General features: G+C 37.3%; 1 protein-coding gene across 1 annotated transcript in view; it reads left to right on the top strand.

The window, feature by feature from the left end:
* USP38 (ubiquitin specific peptidase 38) overlaps positions 1-18,031 on the top strand; it is a 37,492-nt gene extending 19,461 nt beyond the window's left edge. Inside the window, exons 7-10 of the mRNA XM_036762696.1 lie at positions 3,165-3,258; positions 5,027-5,133; positions 6,255-7,626; positions 15,657-18,031. Coding sequence (XP_036618591.1) covers positions 3,165-3,258; positions 5,027-5,133; positions 6,255-7,626; positions 15,657-15,818 — 1,735 coding nt within the window. The 3' untranslated portion in view covers positions 15,819-18,031. The remainder of the gene's footprint in view (positions 1-3,164; positions 3,259-5,026; positions 5,134-6,254; positions 7,627-15,656) is intronic.
* Positions 18,032-19,244: the final 1,213 nt, after the last annotated feature.

Below are 19,244 nucleotides of genomic sequence, written 5' to 3'. Positions count from 1 at the left end.
TGGACGACACACCAAAGGGTCTGAACTGAGGGAATCACTGGCACGAGTGCTTTTGAGTGAATGTATTAAGAGTTTAAGCATTAGAAAGATCAATACCCGAGTATAAGCAGCGTCAGCATGTGAGCGACTCTCAGCTTGGATGTAACTGCCGTGACAAGGGGGAGCCGGGGCCTCCGGCCGGGCGACACTTAATAGCAATAGAATTATTTTCTTTTGAAAATCTGTCCCCGTTGATCTATTAGTATTTTCACACAGCTCAAGAACTGACAAAGCCCCACAGGCACAAATATAAAAACTTGTGAAAATTAGCATGCCCATCCTCCTCTGTATGTTTTACAGTCAGCCCAGAGGCATTTGTTTAACTTTTGCTACATAAAAGGCAAGCACTGGAGATACAGGGACCAGGAAACTAAATAATCCCTTTTCCCTAGGAGCTAACCTTCTATTGGGGGAGGCATGTACAATTAGAATGTTTAGGAATGAGGGACGCTAGATATCTGGAAAGGCGCTGTGTAGAAGGATGGTTGAGACACTTCTTGAAGAGAGAGGTGGTATTCTATGGGACACAGGTGAGGAGGGAATGCATTCCAGACATGGGAATTGGCCAGTCTAAAAGAACAGGTGGGAAAGGGGCTACATGAGGAACAGAGAGAAAGCCAATTTGGCTGGAAGTGGGTAGGCTAGACTACAGCATACAGGAAGGCATATGATGTGTAATGTGACTAGAAAGTTAGATTGGGCCAGGTTGTAAAAGTATTTTAAAAGCTAAATGATACATATGTGATCCTAGAAGCAGTAAGGAGTTTGAGGGGATGTCATGGTCAGATCCATAAGCAAAATAATGGTGGCTATGTGGAGGATAGATTGGAGTGAAAGAGAAAGTGAAACCTAGGGTTTGCAGTTTTCCTTTTGAGAGCTGATGAAGATCTGTCCTAAGATGGAGTGCTGTGAGAGAAAGGGTCAAGTACACGAGATAGTGTAGAGGTAGGAATATTTGGAAACTTACAGAATATGTGGGATAAAGAGTTGACAAGGACCCCAAATTTTTGTGAGCCTTGGAAATAACAACTTGTATGCAACAAGCTGAATTTGAGATGGAAATCCAGCAAAGGAGACAGAGGAAGAGTCGTCAGAAGGGTAGGAAACCAACCAGGAAAAGAAAAGTGGTGTTCTGAAAACCCAGAAAGGTGTTTGTAATTGGGAAGGGGACTTGGGGTTGGGGAGGTGGGGGTGGGGGGTAGGACAGGAAACAATACTCAACAGTGTCAGATACCATGGGAAAGACCATCACAACTGGCAATTAAGAGATTCTTGGTAACTTTAGGAAGAGGAATTTTCAGTTGAGTGATTAAGTTAGAGGCAGATTGCAAAGGGTTGAGAGGAGAAAGGGGCAATGAGTGTATATTCTAGGAGTTAGCAAAAGAGGAAAATTATGGGATGACTACAGAGGATAGTAGGGTTTAATCAAGTTTTTATAGGAGAACCTTGAGCGTGTTTAAGGCAGTAAGGAAGGAACCAGTAGATAGGAAGGGATGAAGTATCAGAGAGGATGATTGAGAGAACACTGGAGAAGACAGGAGGGAAATGTAATCAAGGGCAGTTAGTTACATGGGCAGGAAGGAGTGCTTAATCAGAGCCTAGAGAATGGGGGAGGGTGCTGAGGGACTGGAGTTAACAAGGAGATTGGGACAAAGGAGCTCCTGGGGAATGGCTTTGATATCTTCAGTAAAGTGAAAGATAAACTCCTTAGCAAGAGAAGAGTGGTTTCTTATTGTGCCTGCCTGTGGAGAATGAGATTAAGAATTGTTGGGGAGTGATACATTGTTCCCCATGCTGCTAGCTTGGGCATAAATCACATAACTTTTCTGAAAGTCAGGATAATTATATATGTTCTTCCTACCTTGCACAGTTAATTGTTACAAAGTAAGTAGAAGAATATATTATGGAAGTATTTGGTGGTACTGCTATCTAGTCATGCATTGTTATTTAAAAAATCATCAAAATTAGGGCCATAGTGTTAAGATTACCACCTCTTATCTCCAGCCCTTTCAAAGCAATCGGTTTATTTCTGTGATTGGGAATGAGGAAAAAGGCTTGAGTGAAAAAAAAATGATGTAGATTTAATGTTGATGGCTGATAGTGAACAGGGAGCATCATTTCCCCAGAAAAGTCTCAGAAGATTTTGGGTGAAGCAGGTAGCTTCTTTTCAGCCCCTCTTTAAATATTCAGTTCGCTTTTCAAAAACACAGTAGGGGGAATAGGTGGTTGCATCTAGCATCAGCTGTCCCTCCACAGGGGCTCATTGCTTATGCTAGTTTTTATGATTTACTTATGAGTAACCCTTTCACACCTTATTTCATTTGATCTTCATAATCCTCTAAGATGGACAGACTATAAATACAATTCCCATTTTTAAATGAGGCAACTAAAATTCAGAGAAGGTAAATGATAAACTTCATACAGCTGGTGATTGGCTGAGCCAGAATTCAAATACAGGTTGAAAACCTTGTTTGACTGTGCCCTTGCTCCTTGAAGCTTGCTGCAGCAGTTCTGGTACTTGTCACATTCTACAAAATTCTACCTGTGAAAAAATGTGAAAGAATATGCTGATGGCTCTGAGAAGGGAGTGTCCATGACACTTGCAACTTCTATGGCTACACTAGTATCTCTTTATTTAAACTATGTTACCTCATTATTTTAATGCAGTCTTCTATTCCAGACATTTGGGATGCATGCTTACATAGTGAGTGACACTTAATTCAGGATCATAGAATGAGGTTTTCAACATAACTTGATTTTCTGTGTAAAATAATTACAAAACTTATTGCACAAATCTCTTGTTAAGAATAACAAGAGGATACAATGTATAATTTACCTTTTTGTTATGACTTAATATCACCATGTGTTATACATGTAACAATCATACCTTCTAGGTTATTGAGCTAGGTCTGGTTTGGCCCTATGCTAAAGGTAAATGGCTATTTTCACAATCTTGGGGGTTCCTCCCCATATAAACATGGTGTATTGTGTATGAATTAGTAATGGTCTTTTGGATTTGAGGGTTATAACAGTGCAGTAACTTTCCTTTAGATCCATGTTTATCTAAATTTAAAGAAACCTCTCTTATGAAATAATACCATTAATTCTGTTTTATTCTCTCTTAGTTTCAGGAGGCATGTATTATCTTTAAATCTAAACGGGTGCAATTCATTAATGAAAAAATTACAGCATCTTTTTGCTTTTTTGGCTCATACACAGGTAAGTATGAATTTGCCTGTGTTCATTATAACAATAAACACATTGTGCCAGGTCTGATGAACTGTTCATATTGTGAAACAAGACATCACATGAAAATAAGGCATCAGCATAGTTTAAAATGACCTCTTTTACATGTTTCATGCAGATGCCTAATGGAGGTAGTATCTTGCTTTCTCAGGCAGGTAATATAAGAGTCTTTTGCCAACTACTTTTGAGTATGGTTAATTGTGACATTTAGAATTTATTATTCCTGTATAGTATATAAATGAAAATACAAATTTTTTTCACTAGATTTTAATTTTGCCAGCATTATGCAGATGTGTTGACAGGAGGGAAAACAGTGAAGGAAGAAGAACCTTGATTTCAAAGTAAAGGAGAGTCATTAATTTAATATTTGCTTTTGAGGGGACTTTTTTTTAACCCCACGTTTTAAAACATATGCCCTAATTGATGAAAATGGGCCTCTGACATCCACTGCTATCTCTTCTGGCCCAGTGGATTCCCAGGAATTCAAGTGGCAGCATCTAGTACTCTTCCCCTTTGTAATAGGGATAGTTTGTTTTGTTTTTTTTAACTCTTATTCTCCATAACTTTGCTAGTTGGCCATTCCTAATAGCTCTTCCTTGTTGGTAAGAATCTGATACCAAAAAGCAATTCCCCCTTGTTGGTTTCACTTACTGCTTGCAGAATGAAAATGTGAAGACAAGCCACGGATTTACTTTGCTTCTATGGGAGAATATTCCAACAATGTTCACATAGTCTCATTGTCACAGTTCTGTGATATGTTTATGATCTATTTCCCAAACTCATCTATTTCTGCTTTGTTAGTAAAACTTCCCTCCATCACGTTTGACCTCTCTGGTTCCTTGATGTCCTCACATGAGTGAGGATGTACTATACTATTTAACCCCTAGGTGGCGCAGTGGATAGAGCACTGGCCTTGCAGTTAGAGGACTTGAGTTCAAATGTGACCTCAGACACATAGTAGGTACACAGCTACCTATCTGCCTCATTTAGTTTCCTCATTTAGCACCTACTTCCCGGAGTTATCTTACCAACAAGATAAGTTATTTCTCCAGTGGGAGTAATTAGACACTTAGGAAGAAGTGACTGTCTTGAAGAATGAAAGAAAGACTAGTAATAGTCTGATGTACAACATAGATTTAGGGAAATCAGTTTTCAAAGGCTTTGTAGAAAAAGTAGATAGGAGCCTATGGACTACAATTCTCTAGGGGTAATCGGCCCAGAGGAAGATGGGTAAATTTCAAGAAAGATTCTGAAAACTAAGAATTCCAGTGAAGTTGTGAGTCAGTAATGTAGACTGGCAACCAGAATAGCTGAGATGACACACAGCTGCCACATGAGAGGTGACATGTAGAACAAGAAAAGTAAACATCCCTTTGTATTCTTACTTAATCTGACCATATCTAGAGTATCGTGTTCAGTCTACATTTTAGGAAGGAAATTCATAAAGTGAAAAGACTCCAGAGGATGATAATCAGGACGGTAAAATACCTCAGAATCATTCCATAAGAGGGTTGGTCAAAACAATTGGGGATATTTTGACCTATGGAAGGCAAAGGGACCATGGTAGCTAACTTAGAGTGGATTTTTGTTTAGGTTTTAGAGTAGATGGCCTCTGAGGTCACTTCAAGACCAAAATTTTACAATATTTCATAAATTCAGAGGATGATGACTTGGCCAAAAGCTATTTTGTTCACTGTGGATAAATTGTTTACTTCTGTTCTAATTTACTTCTTCTCAATAGAGGGAAGCATATGCCCCACGGATTTTTTTTGAGGCATCCAGGCCTCCCTGGTTTACCCCTAGATCACAACAGGACTGTTCTGAATACCTCAGGTTTCTGCTAGACAGGTAAAGTATTCTAAACTTTACAAGTATGGGATAGGTTTTTATATTGATGAAGTATTTCAAATGGGGTATTATTTGGATATTTTAAGTATCTTATAGTATCTGTAAAGGTATTTATTAACTGTAATAAGGATGAAAATTGTTTTTAAAATCCCTTGCATTCAATCTGATCTTTGAATGTTATTTTTTAAAACACAATTTAGTTCTTCCTGGATCATCTTGTTTTTATTCCTTCTGATAACTGGTTGTTTTGAGTACATTTACTATCACTTTTCTTCTTTAAAAAATTTTAAGGGGCAGCTAGGTGGCGCAGTGAATAGAGCATAGGCCCTGCAGTCAGGAGGACCTGAGTTCAAATGCCGCCTCAGACACTTGACACATGTACTAGCTGTGTGACCTTGGGCAAGTCACTTAACCCCAATTGCCCGGCCTTCCTCCCTCAAAAAAAAAATTTAAAACCTGCTATCCTTTTCTTGCTCTATAGCCTAAAATCCCCTTTATTAAAAATGGTATATTTAACTAACAAATTCTATGTCTTGATTCTGGTGAGAAATCCTAGACAACTTAGTAAAGTGGGTAGATTCTAGGTATAGTTCATCCTCTTAGTTTTTTGTTACTCTGAGACCCTGTAAGCCTGGGCACATGCAGCCACCTGCTTGTCACATAAGACATTGGGATAGGCCTGGTTTCACCTCATTTTCTGTTCTTTCCCTCACCTGGCCTTGCTTTTCTCTGTTTAGACAAGTGCAGTGGCTCCAGTGTAGTTATCATCCAGTAAACGTACTGAGCTGAGGCATTGAAACATGAGTTCGAGAAGAAGATATGCAGAGTATCGAAGGCTGTTTGACATTTTTGGAAAACTAGTCTGAAATAGACTTACTCTGTTTCTCCATTAACTATCAGACTTGCCTCCCAGTTTAAACAACTAAATGCTGTGTAGGACTAACCACTTCTTCCCAAGCCTTGTCCGCACCCCAAGAAAATGAACACTCTCTTTGATTATAGGGACATTATTAGTTGGTAACAAAGCACTTATTTCTAAATTGTTGATTTTTCTGTAAACTTGGTTACTTATAATTCTAAAGCTGGTTAAGAAAAGGTAAATGTGATTGTTTCCTTTGTAGACTCCATGAAGAAGAGAGAACCTTGAAAGCCCTATCTTCACTTAAGCCTTCTGAAAGTATGGGACCCAATGAAGCCTCCTTACAGGAAGTAGCCAACAAGGCAGCACCATTTACAGAGATCCCTTACACAAATGATAGTGAGAAAACCTTAATAGAAAAAATGTTCGGGGGAAAACTACAAACTAATATACACTGTTTGAACTGCAGGAGTACCTCACAGAAAGAGGAAGCCTTTACAGATCTTTCACTTGCATTTTGTCCTTCCTCTTCTATGGAAAACCTACCTTTTCAAGGTCCATCATGTTCTCCTAAGGTGCAGGATGACTTTGTGGTACAGGCTAGCGTGGTAACAACTGGCTCTTCTGAAGAGTCAGCGCTTTGTCATTCTGTCCCCGCTGGCTTTGGCTCGGAGACAGTCATGGATGAAGCAGCTTTAGACAATCTTCCTTCTGAGCTTCACTGTACAGAAAACACTTTGGTCTCTAATGAACCATGCAAGATTCAGATTAACAGAGGAGTATCTCAGAAACCAGGAGGTGAAAGCACACCTTCTGTTACTGACTTGCTAAATTATTTTCTGGCACCAGAGATCCTTAATGGCGATAACCGCTATTATTGTGAAAACTGTGCCTCTCTACAGAATGCAGAGAAAACTATGCAAATCATGGAGGAACCTGAATACCTTATTCTCACTCTCCTGAGATTTTCCTATGATCAGAAGTGTCACATACGACGCAAAATCTTAGACAATGTGTCACTGCCATTGGTTTTGGAGTTACCAGTCAAAAGAACTAACTCCTCTCTAACTTCATTATCAGAAAGTTGGTCAGTAGATGTTGATTTCACAGATACTGGTGAGAACCTGGCTAAAAAGCTCAAGTCCTCAGGGACTGATGAAGCGTGCTGCCCCAAACTGGTGCCCTATCTGTTAAGCTCTGTTGTTGTCCACTCGGGCATCTCCTCTGAAAGTGGACATTACTATTCATATGCCAGAAATATCACAGGTTCTGACTCTTCCTTTCAGCTGTGCCATCAGTCTGAAACTCTGGCTCTAGCTTCCCCTCAAGGTCATTTGTTGGGGGGAGAAATTCCTACTGCAGTTATTGAGCAGAATCTGGAAAATAGCGAAATGTCAAAGGAGTGGTTTTTATTTAATGACAGCAGAGTGACGTTTACCTCATTTCAATCAGTCCAGAAAATTACCAGTAGGTTTCCAAAGGATACTGCTTATGTTCTATTGTACAAAAAACAGAATAGTACTAGTGGTTTCAGTGCTAGTAACACAACTAATGGACTCTGGGTGAATGGAGACCCGCCTCTGCAGAAGGAACTCATGGATGCCATAACGAAGGACAATAAACTATACCTGCAGGTAAGTTGGAAATCTACCTAAGTTGTGACTTACAGAACTTTCCCTGTTTGTAACATTCCCCTTCAGTGATTGTCACGTGTGGTCAGAGTTTCGCAAATCTTACTTAGCTAATTTTAAAATCTAATCTCTTAAATTCTCTGAGATTTGTTCTTAAAGTAGGAATTTTGAGTTCTGATTATGAGTTTAGCATAAAAGATACCAAGTCTATAAAATTGCAGGTGAGCTTTCTAAAGTCTTTGTAAACCATTATATGCCATATAAATATCAGTTAGCAGTAGCAATATGTGAAATTTGTTATGAAATTCATAGTTATAGTTGTTATTTCAGTTATTTGAAAGTTGTCTCACACAACTGAGGTTAGTGAATTTGTTCAGTCAGCCTTCAAAAGGAAGTAAAAGTGCCTCGCTTATTGGGAAGGTCATAAGGCTTTTGCTGAAATCTCTGTTTGGAAAATCAACTGCAGCTCTTCTCAAAACAGTTATTGTATGTGTTTGAAGTGGTTCAATCATCTAGTCCAGGTGACTTTGTGGCCTTACAGAACTGGTATGCTTTGGAGCTTTGTTTCTGACAATCGCATAAAGAACTGTTGGAGACTGGTAGAGGATGGAAGAGGAAGAGGGCTGCAGGTCCTAATATTTAAGGAGGGAAGACATCCCAAGAGTATTGGGCATCAGATTTACAGTTTGGCAAAATAATGGGTAGAGTATTGAGGAAAATGTACGTATCCACAATGGGGGCTTAAGAATGTCCTACTAGGCAAATGCAATCAAAACCCTCTATTGGGATTTAAGTAAGCTATGTGACTGAGATTTTACTTTTGCAAAATTGACTGATATTCACTGGCATAAAAGTACAGTATAATGATATGGCAGCCAAAGTAGAACTTTCAGTCTAAATTTTTTCTAAAGGGAACAAATAATGCATTAATTAAATGTATAAATTACATTATAGTGGATGTAATTGCCACTTAGAAGAAACGGGTAGAAAGAAAAGAGTCTAAGTTAATGCTTAGACAAATACATCTGGAAGAAAGTTCTTAAGCCACATGTTCCTGTTGAAAGGAGGAAAACTTTAGAAATAGCCCTAAAAGAAACCTAAAAAAGATTTGTAATATAACATTATAATAAAATAGATAATTGAACCCCCCCCAGTGTATGAATGGATAATTTTCCAAAAGATGGTCTCTAAATTGGCTTTAAAAGATTTGAGAAGTCATTTTCCCGAAGAAAAAAATTACAGAAATGGTGGTTACGGTCCCCAGGCTAGTCCACAGCAAGCCAGAATGAATTTTGACGTAATTAGCCCTCTATTAATAATAGAGAGCCTAGGCACAGTCTAACAATCAAACCTTTGTGCCTACATGTGCTGGGCACTGGAGATACAGAGATAAAATAGTTCCTGCCCTTACAGAGCTTACATTCTATGCCAGAAAGTAGCTTGCACAATGATTGGTAAAACATTTTTAAAGAATTCCAATTTGGGATAACTTCCCTTTCTACCATTTCAAAGCTGTTAGTAAATTAGATTTGCATGATATAAGGGAAAGCAGATAGGAGGATTAAGTTTAGCAGAGGTGGGGGACCTGGCCCTTGGAGGCCACTTGTGGCCTTCTAGGTCCTCAAGTGGGGCCTTTTGAATAAATCCAAACTTCACAGAACATAATCCCAAATCTCTTTATTTTTTATTTTCCTTGGCCCACCTCTTTGAGTCTTTCTCAATGTCTACAAGTGTGCCCAAGTTGCCCCCTATTCTTTTACTAGAACCTCCTAACCCTTGAGCTATCTTCTAGTTCTGAATATAGTTATATTCCATTGAATTCCTAGAAAATTATTTTCTACACATGTTGCTTCTATTTCCTCTTCTATCCTTAGCCCTTGTCATCCAACTGAAACTTCTCCCCAGTGAACAAGCATCTCTTAATCACAAAATCTAATGGGCATTTCTCTTTTTTCATCTTTCCATCTCTGCTGCATTCAACACTGTTGACTAACCTTGAATTCCCTCTTCTTGACTGTCATAACAGTACTCTCCTGGTTCTCCTTGGCTGCCTCTTATGTTCTACTCCTTAGCTATGCCCCAAGGCTCTGTGTTTTGTACCATCTTCTCTATTTTCTCCTTTGGTGATCTCATTAGCTCTCATGGATTTAATTATCCTTTCTAGGCACCCAGCTCCCAGATCTACATATCCAGCCTTAGTCTCTGCCTTGCACTCTAGCATCACATCTCCAACTGCCCACTTAGGACATCTAAAATGTATGTCCTGGGAAACATTTCAAATTCAATATGTATCAAACAGATCATTATTTTTATCCTCAAATTTTTCCAAACTTTCCTATTTCTTTGGAAAAACTATTCAATTTGTGGCAAAGGGAGTGTGTCCCTAAAAGCTCACTTCAAGTACAAGTACTCTTCTCACTATTTCTCAGAGAATAATTTCACAAAGCAGTCATTAAAAGAATGAAATTTTCCTGATATTTATACTTTTACTTTAGTTAATGTAAATCTCATTAGTTTTAGCTATTTCCTTATTAACCAGGCCATCCCTTTTAGAAATTTGTTGGGAGTCTATATAATTTTCTCCCACACCAATCCACTGTACTTATACTAGTACATCTTTCCTTCTCCTTAACATATTAAAATGGAAACATTATGGATGCTGTCATTGAATAGTTTAAAAACAAGAAAAAGACTTCTAATTCTTAGTATTTGGCATTGGGCTTTTTTTTAGTGGGCAAGACTAGTTATTTTTTCTTGCCATCCTGAAAGCAGATTTGAAAAAAAAAGGTTAACAAAATTTAATTCTTAGAAAAGTAACATATTTGTTTTAACATTCATTGGCAATTTTGACATAAGTTTGTTTCCTTCTAAAACATACTTAATTCCACTTCTTTAATCCAAATAGCTTCCAATGACTATGATCTTTCAGTGATGAAATTGCTTTTTTTCTTCTGCTTGTCAATATTGAGTACGTTTTGCAGTTTTCTGTATAATTACTTGAGTGCCATTTTTTCATTCACAGTATAATAGTTATGTAGTTTGATTTAATCTTATGTCATAAAATTTGTTTAGAGGTAATTTAGCAAAAATTTAACAGATGCTTAGTAAGTACCTACTGTGTCTTGTTCTGTGTATTGAGAGGCAGCAGGGTATACAAAGACTTTAGAAACCAGAGGAAAACCTGTATTCCAGTTCTGTTTCTAACATTATCCTTGTGACTTCAGGCAAACTATTGAACCTCTTTGGCTCTATCTGTAAAAGAGGGATAGCCTACTAATTGATGATTTCATTAGAAGATGCTGGAGTTAGAAAAAAAAATAATCCTGCATTTTTGAATCTCATTTTTGAAGCTCTTTGGACTTCTGTGTTCCACTGAAGGCAAGAAAAAATTCCTGTTCACCTTCCTAGTTTCCTTTTGAAATAAGAAGTCTTAAGCATACAGTAAAAATCTAGCTTGATATTATAAGGAAAATCAGACTTACAGACTTCACAGCTGTAAATTGGAATTCCTGACCCCTCATTATAAAAATAAAGAAATAGACCTAACACAGTGGTGGGATTTTCAGCCTGAGTCCTCTTGACTCCAAAGCCAACACCCTTCTCACTGCATGTGATCCATAGCACTATTCAAGAGTGACCTAGCTTTAAAAAGAAAAAGCAACTTTTCAATAATTCCATACTTTTTATATTGTTTTAAGGTTTATAAAGCAATTCACTAAAAAAATCTGCAATGGATAGGTCTTGTAAGTGTTATTCCTATTTTATAGACAGGAAACTGAGACCCAGAACTATTAGATGACTTGATACCACATAATTGGTGCAGTATCCAGGGCAAATTTGAATTCAGATCTCTTTGCTCCAAGTCCAAGAAGCTCTCCCCCAGCACTATTAGAAATCCAGCCTGTGAAACTGGTTGTTAAAGTCAAGTTAATCAGAATCCTTAATTACTGGTTAGATTATCTGTGATGTGACCAAGACAAGTGTATTCTGTCGCATTCTTCCGGGGCCACAGATGGAATACTTGTACTTGAACAAGAAGAGGAATGACTAACTTTACTGCTTTCTACCTGGTGATCTCCTGTTTGTCTTATCAGAGGGAGGGCCTCCACAGCACTGTATCCAGATTGTATCCCTCTAGGGCTGTGAGAATGCTTTAGTGAAATTCAGATTGCCAAATTGTATTAGCCACAACTTGGCAAAGATTCCTAGGTTAAGAAGGGTGAAAAGAGTGTGTGCCCTCTTTGCAGCAGACTTGTTAAAAAATTCTGAACTTACTCTCCTGCCCCCCAAACCAAAAAAAAAATTGTTTTAATTACACATAGTATTTAGGTTTGAATTGTACACTTGAGGCAATTTGTGGACTAAATACAATTTTTGAGGGTTACCCTACACATTATTTAAAGGAAAAGTGTTTTTCTACTTTCAAGTAGCTGACTTAAACATTTGGAGCACAGCCCATTTTGAAGTTGGGAATTGTTTGTATCTGGTTAATGTAGCAAACCCAAGCTTGTGCATTTTTCTTTTTAACCTCTACATCTAATGACATTTCTGATTTAAAGGTTTTCTATTGTCATCAGCTGTATGTATTAAGGAAGTAATATTAATAGCTTACATTTAACGTGCCAGGCATCATACAATTTTTCTCTCTTTCAATTTTCAGCAACAACACTGGGGAGGTAGGTGCTGTTATCTCCATTTTACAGATGAGGCAAACAGTGAAGTGACTTGCCCAAAGTCAAATTTGAAGTCTGGGTTTCCTGACAGTATCTACCATGTCACCCAGCTGTTTGTAAATAACTAAAAAAGCAGTTATAGCAATTAGAAGAAGAACTCAATTGCTTGCTTTATCAAACCAAACCATTTGGATCCTTTAATCTTATGCCAAGAAACTATTTTGTTTCTCTCAAAAAATTAAGCATGTTTTAATAATTGACAAGCAACTGGAAAATGTAATGGAGCTTGTTTTCAGCTGTTACATTTAGTATTGTTATTTTTAATGTTGATAGTGTGGCACATTTTTTTAAAAAATAAAATAGCTCTATTGCTTAGTATCCTTAGATTTTTATTAAATACAGTACTAGTTTTATGCCTATTCATTTTTTATTCTGTAATAGATTACATAAAATATCTTTGGCTTTAACATATAACATTAAAACTGTAAATCATTTTTTGCCAAGATTATTCTACCATTAATTTACTAAAAAAGAAGAGACTTGGAATAAGCATTTTAAAGTTACCTATCTGTGTACTACACATTTTATTAAAATAAATATCTACATAAATTAGTATGTAATAAATATTAATATAAGCAAACTCAGTTTATTAGTGATAGGTTCTAATATTGTCAACTTCTGAGTAGCAACGGTAAGAGGAATAGTTAGGTAAGCTGAGTGATAAGATGAGGCCATCATTGCCTAGGCAAGAGAACAGTCCTTTTCCAGTCTTTTTATACCCATAACCTAATGCAGGGGTGGCCACACGCAAGGACCTAGAAGGCCACATGTGGCCTCGAGGCCACAGGTTCCCTATCCCTGGCCTAATACATAAATATGAAATTTAATCAGATTTTAAATTCTGGGTACCCAGGTAAAAGTTGCAGAGCTCTTTCCGTTTGTCTTTTTTTAGAGAGGATATGGGGGGGAGGGGCATAATCCAGAGGAAAAGTCCAGGAGGACAACCACCACAGGATCTAACTATTCCTACAATGTAGATCCGAGAGGAATAGGTTAGGGATAATAGATGGCATTTATAGAGCACTTTAAAACGTGGAGTACTTATGAGTATACTAAGGTTCAGTAAACTTGCCCATGGTCACAGAGTTAATGTCAGAAGACAGATCAACAATATTCAGTGTGTAGGCCTGTGGTGCTGAAGGTCAGTCTTTTCTGAGTCTTTGATGGAGTTTGATTTTAATCATTTCTCTTAACTCAGAGCAAGAAATCTAAACTTCTTAACCCCTACAGCAACAGTAATTCTTCTATGGGCATAATATGTTATTAATCATGGGATTAACAAATACCCTGACAAATTTGCGATGTAAATGAGTCGCTATGGGAACCATGACTTTTGACTATTAAAAATGTATCCCAACGTTATGTTTTTCCCTTGTAGAGAAAAACCAAATGAAAAGGTCAGTTTTTCTTTCTTGCATTTGCTTATTTGGGAATCTCTCCCAAAGACTAAGAATGTGTCATATCTAGACCTCTGTCAGCCTAATATCTGTACAGTCAACTGAAAAAAGAATGACAATTTCATTCTGATACTTTCTTGGAAAGCTTCGTGAACTAAGATACAGGTTTTATGATCCCAAAAGCAATGGTTCAGTTAACTTAATTGCTTATTCTATATCCTTCATTGAGCCTTGGGAGAAGACATGGCTTAAATTTCTGAAAGTTGCATAAAATTCAAACCAAATTCTCTATTTTGAGAGCAGTATACAAAATGTCTTGAGCTCACCACAGTAAATTCACCCACACAGGAGTTTAGCATAGTTGGTCTTGAACATCCTATGATTTCTCTTTATTATAAAAATAAGAAGAATCAAATAGATGGTAAGCTATAGGTATGCCTGAAACTAGGGTGCTCTTCTTACAAATGGCATGCTGCAGACTTGCTTGTAGTTCATGATACCTTGAATTCTAGAACTGAAAATGAACAAATGAGCAGTTTTCTGTTGAACTTAATGGGCCGAGTTGCCTTGGGTATGTGTCTGGATTTCGGTTTTCCTCGTCTACAAAATGGGCATTGAGCTAGGTGATCTTTAAGGTCCTGCCCAACTCCGTGACCCTATACAGCATCCAGCTATTACTTAAATTATTTTCGAGTATTCAAATCCAGCAGGTAAAGGCTCTTGCCATTAAACTTAATCTGCAAGATTTTAGGCTTTGCTATCTGGATTTGCCATTGGTTTCTTCATGTGTGTTAACAAAGACCAAATAGATGATACCTTACAATGCCACTGTAGACTTGGGAAAATGTGGAAGAAACTTTGCTCTCTACTTAGTTTATGCTTTTATTCATTGCCTCAGTTTATTACCATAATCAACAATTTCCAAAATACTCACAGATCTGGAACAATGCTTTGTGCTTGCTAGATATCTTTTATGTGTGGACAAGACTTCTTGTAATGTACCCTGAGTAAGCAGGGAGAGACATCTTTTCCTAAATGTTGGTGTTTATTAAATAATCTATAATACTGTCTTTGGGTCAGCTATCTTCCTTATGTAGGATCATGGGACTTTTAGCTAGAGGGGCCCTTAAAGATCATCTAATTCAACCCCCGTCATTTTACAGATGATGAAAACTGAGTTCAAGATGAAATGACTCTGTCCAAGGTCACAAATGTCAACAGCTGAGCTAGTATTAGAACCCAGATCTTCAGATTCAGGGTGCATTCCACTATACCATCAGTTGATCAACAGGCATTTATTAAGCACTTACTATGGGTTAGACCCTGGGAATAAAAGACCACAACTAACAATCCCTGTCCTCAAGAAGTTTATATTCTACTGGGGACAGTGTACCTAAATAAGAACATATGAACTAAAACCAAGGTAAGTGGAGAGTAGGGAAGAAACCTATGTTGGGATTAGGGAGATCTTCAGGTTGAAGGTATGGATGAGAGTTTTGAAGGAAATGACATTCTAAAGGTGGAGGAAGGCTGGAAGTGCATCCCAGGCATGGGGAACAGCTAAGGCAAAGGCACCGAGGTGGGAGAGTGGATGTCATGTTTTAGGAATGGCAAGAAAACCAGCTTGGCTGAACTATAGAGTACATAAAGGGGAGTAACATAAGGTTGGAGTGGACTCCTGCCATTGTCCCCTTCCTGATCTGCTGATTGTGACTTTAAATATTTACCAGTACCTTATTTTTTCAGCTATAAAATTAAGATTTTATACAGAGATAGTCTAAAGATTAGCGTGCTCAAGTATATAAAGTCCATTTGTTCTTGAATGTAGAGTATTGAGATGTTCTGTTAAAAGAGTAACTTTTTATGTAACTTCCATCATCTCTTCAATTTGTTTTTATTTCAGGAACAAGAGCTGAATGCTCGAACACGTGCACTACAGGCTGCTTCTGCTTCCTGTTCCTTTCGGCCCAATGGATTTGATGACAATGACCCTCCAGGAAGCTGTGGACCAACGGGGGGAGGGGGAGGGGGAGGATTCAGTACGATTGGCAGGCTCGTTTTTTGATCCTAAAAGGAAAAGTCCAATCCTGAATGCACTGATTATAAAACAGCATCCAATACTTCTTATGACTGTTAAAATGTCAGATTGTATCAAACATATCTAGTTTTATTTTCTTTTTCATTTGATCCCTATACTAAGAACCTACCCATTACTTGTTTTTATTTTCTTGACAATACATTTATTTATTAACAAAGTACATCATGGAAAAAATCTACCTCTTAAAAGTCCATTTACTTTTATGGTTAGACATGCTTGACCAAAAGAAAACATAAAACTTTCAAAGAAAATATATACACGGTCCCTAATTAAGCTGCATTAAATTTAGTAGAGGCAGTTAAACTGTCCTGCTCCTATTCGTACTGAGCAAAAGGACAATTTATTGTCCTTTTGAAAAGAAATCTGCATTGAACCAAGAAACGAGGAGGAGGGTGGGAAGAGGTTTGAAACATATTTAAATGTATCATACGTAGTTTTCCCATCATTAAATTTGTATGTCCTTGAAAATATCAGAGGTGATGCAATCTACAACGAAGGCAATAACTTAACATTTGTCCTGCTACAGTACTCTCCAGGTTAGTGCTCTTCAGAGACATTTTATTTACATTTCAAGTACAAATGTTTAAGGAAGAACATTTATAGATGTTTGCTAAATTGATTTCAGAAAAAAATGCATGGTCCTGTAGGAGCAAAATTTTTAACTAGGATTTGCTAACTTTGTAGTATTTCTAATTGTTTAAGGATTTTTAAATTCTATTTCAGGGAGTATATCTGCTTCGTGTTTTGAAGGAGGTGGGTTCTGTATGTGCCTTGCAGTACTGTAATTAAAAATGTGAGTCTTTGGCTGCAGAAAATTTAAAGAACATGAAACCTTAGAAATTAACTTTTTTTGTGTTGATGGTATTAGAATTACAACTTTTTGAAAGATTAGATTTTCCAGAAGTAAAATCTGGTGGTTCTAAAAAAAAGAAAAAGAAAAAAAAGATGTTTGGTAGTTTATTTTAAACTCCTAAAAGAATTCAGAAGAAATTAATCTAGGAAAGCATAATTTTTTTGAATTGCATTAACCAAACAAAATCCTGAGCATTAAACTTTGATCCCAAATTTTTGGAGCTGTAAATTTGTTTTATTTTTGGTTCAGATCTCATCTCTGTGTGTTATATATTTGTATCTCTGTAGTAGTCTGGAAAATGTCAGAGTATGGACTTAATATCCTCTGTCTTACCTAGCAGAAAACTCAAATCAGCACTAGGGCTTCCTTACTCTACACTGAATTTGAAATATTTTTTAAAGGTAATCCTTCTGCTATGTTCTTATGATTTTATTGTTTCATCTACATTTGCTTTGAAAACAACTTAAGGGAAGAATGGAGTTGGGGAATTTGTCTTTGTCTTTTTTTCCTTTGTGTTTTATGACAATAAGTAAAAAGTCCCAAGTCTCCAGAAAAAGGGGAGGAGCCCAAGAAAATCCATTTGAGTTAAAGGCTGGATATATTTTTGCAGAATTAATTGGTGTTGAGAGACAGTGTGACATAGTGGATAGACTGTCTTCTGAATCAGGAAGTACGGGTTCACTGAAATCTGTCCTCTGACGTATACTTGATTTTGTGCCCCTAGCCAAACAACTTCTCAGGGCTCCCCAGACAACTCTTAAGACTTTAAGTTACACAGCATTTGCTGTTATGGATGGAAGGGAGTCCCTCACTGGGAATTTCCCCTACAAAGATGAAAACAGCAATTCTATGAAAACTCTGCATTACTCTTAAGGTGAATGAGTTGCCTGGGATTTTATTATTCATCTTTGCTATAGGTTTGAGCCTCTAAAGATAACTACAGCAAAATTGCACATGGGTTAATATTTGTGATTTGTGACAATAAGAAAATGAATTGTGAATAGAGGCTTCCTCGAAGAGAATTATTTCATGGCCCAGGTTTGATAGAAAAGCAGAACATTTGAACAGGAAAGACCGTGAACTTCACTCTGGAGATTTCCTGTCCTATCCATACTTCCCACATTGCCCACAGGTGACAAGATGACCTTGTCCTCCTGATTAGGTGTGGGTTGTTATTGTGATGGTGGGTCGGTTGATTTGTTTTTGGAGCGGGAGGGGAAGGCAATTTAGATGCAAGTAATTTTTTTTTAGTTCTGTTGCAGCCTACTTTGAATCCTGCTTTTCCAAGTAATTTTTGACATAAAAATAAAGAATTTATATACTGTGAGATAATGTATGTAAAGGGCATTGTAAACCTTAAAGTATTATATGTCAGCTATTATATCAAAGGCTTGGGATGAAGATTAAGAAACATTTCCCCTCATAAATCCTGCTGGTGAAGAAACTGATGTTAAAGTTTACCAAAATTGTAAATGCATTAGTTTGGACTTCCAAAGTATAAATGAATGTTGTTTTTATTATAAACTTTGGCCATTCATTACTGAGACCATTCAGAATAATAGAACATGAACTTAGCTTTGAAGTATTACAGAAATTAACATCATCAGTTTCTACAAATCCTTGTCTAGAAAAGAATGACTCCAGAGTTATTGGAAACATACTTCATAAATGAGGAATTGGTTATCAGTAGATAAAAGACATGTATTTTGGACAATTTACTGCTCCCTTCAATGATTTCCATAAAAGTTATAAGCAAGGGAATGTTGCCACAAAGTTATTTCTTCTCCTGAACATTGTACTTCCCTTCTTCCACAGGCTTCCTTCCCAATAGGCTCCTCATGTAGTTGACCAGATAAAGATAACAAGTTAACATTTCTCTTTAGTTCAGCCAAAAGTGTTCTTTTGAATAGATGAGGCTGATTTCTTCCCATGTGGATATCCATTTGTTTTCAGTACTTACCAAAAGATAGAAATCCAGATGTCTTTTTCAGAAGCAGCTGACACCGAGTATAAAAGCAAACTTTGTTCACTGACTCTTGAGAAGGAAGGAAATATTACTTGACACAAGGTGTAAGGGCTGAAGTCAAATTGTTATTCATGCTATGCTATTTCTAAAGCCTTTGGAGGACAGTACTGTGGCATTTTCCTGCCGAGGCCTTATGCCAGACACAACCCCAATCTTCTAAACCTTCCTCTCCCACCCCCAGGTGTTAGAGGTAGAACCTGGACCTGCACTTAAATGCTGGCTTCCCCTCCCCCACAAAGCTCTGGATCCCTATGGTTCCAATGTGTGGAGTTAATAGTTCTCCTAACTTTTAGAGTTACAAAGGCTCATATCACATGATTGTGGGCCAGAGTAACAACTCAATTAAAGCAACTTAATAATGTTTTCTAGGCTCACAACTGGCACAAAAATTTAAGAACTAAATTTGTCTTGATCATGAAATGATTTTCATTTCCTCTTTATTTCTGTATCTTTATATTCCTGTGTCATTTTATTTTTCTTACTAGTATTACATAATATCCATAAGCTAAAATAA

This window comes from Trichosurus vulpecula, chromosome 6 (assembly GCF_011100635.1).
Source record: "Trichosurus vulpecula isolate mTriVul1 chromosome 6, mTriVul1.pri, whole genome shotgun sequence".
Lineage (NCBI taxonomy): Eukaryota > Metazoa > Chordata > Mammalia > Diprotodontia > Phalangeridae > Trichosurus > Trichosurus vulpecula.
The sequence above is the reverse complement of the archived record's forward strand: the minus strand, read 5'-3'. Positions and strand labels throughout refer to the sequence as shown.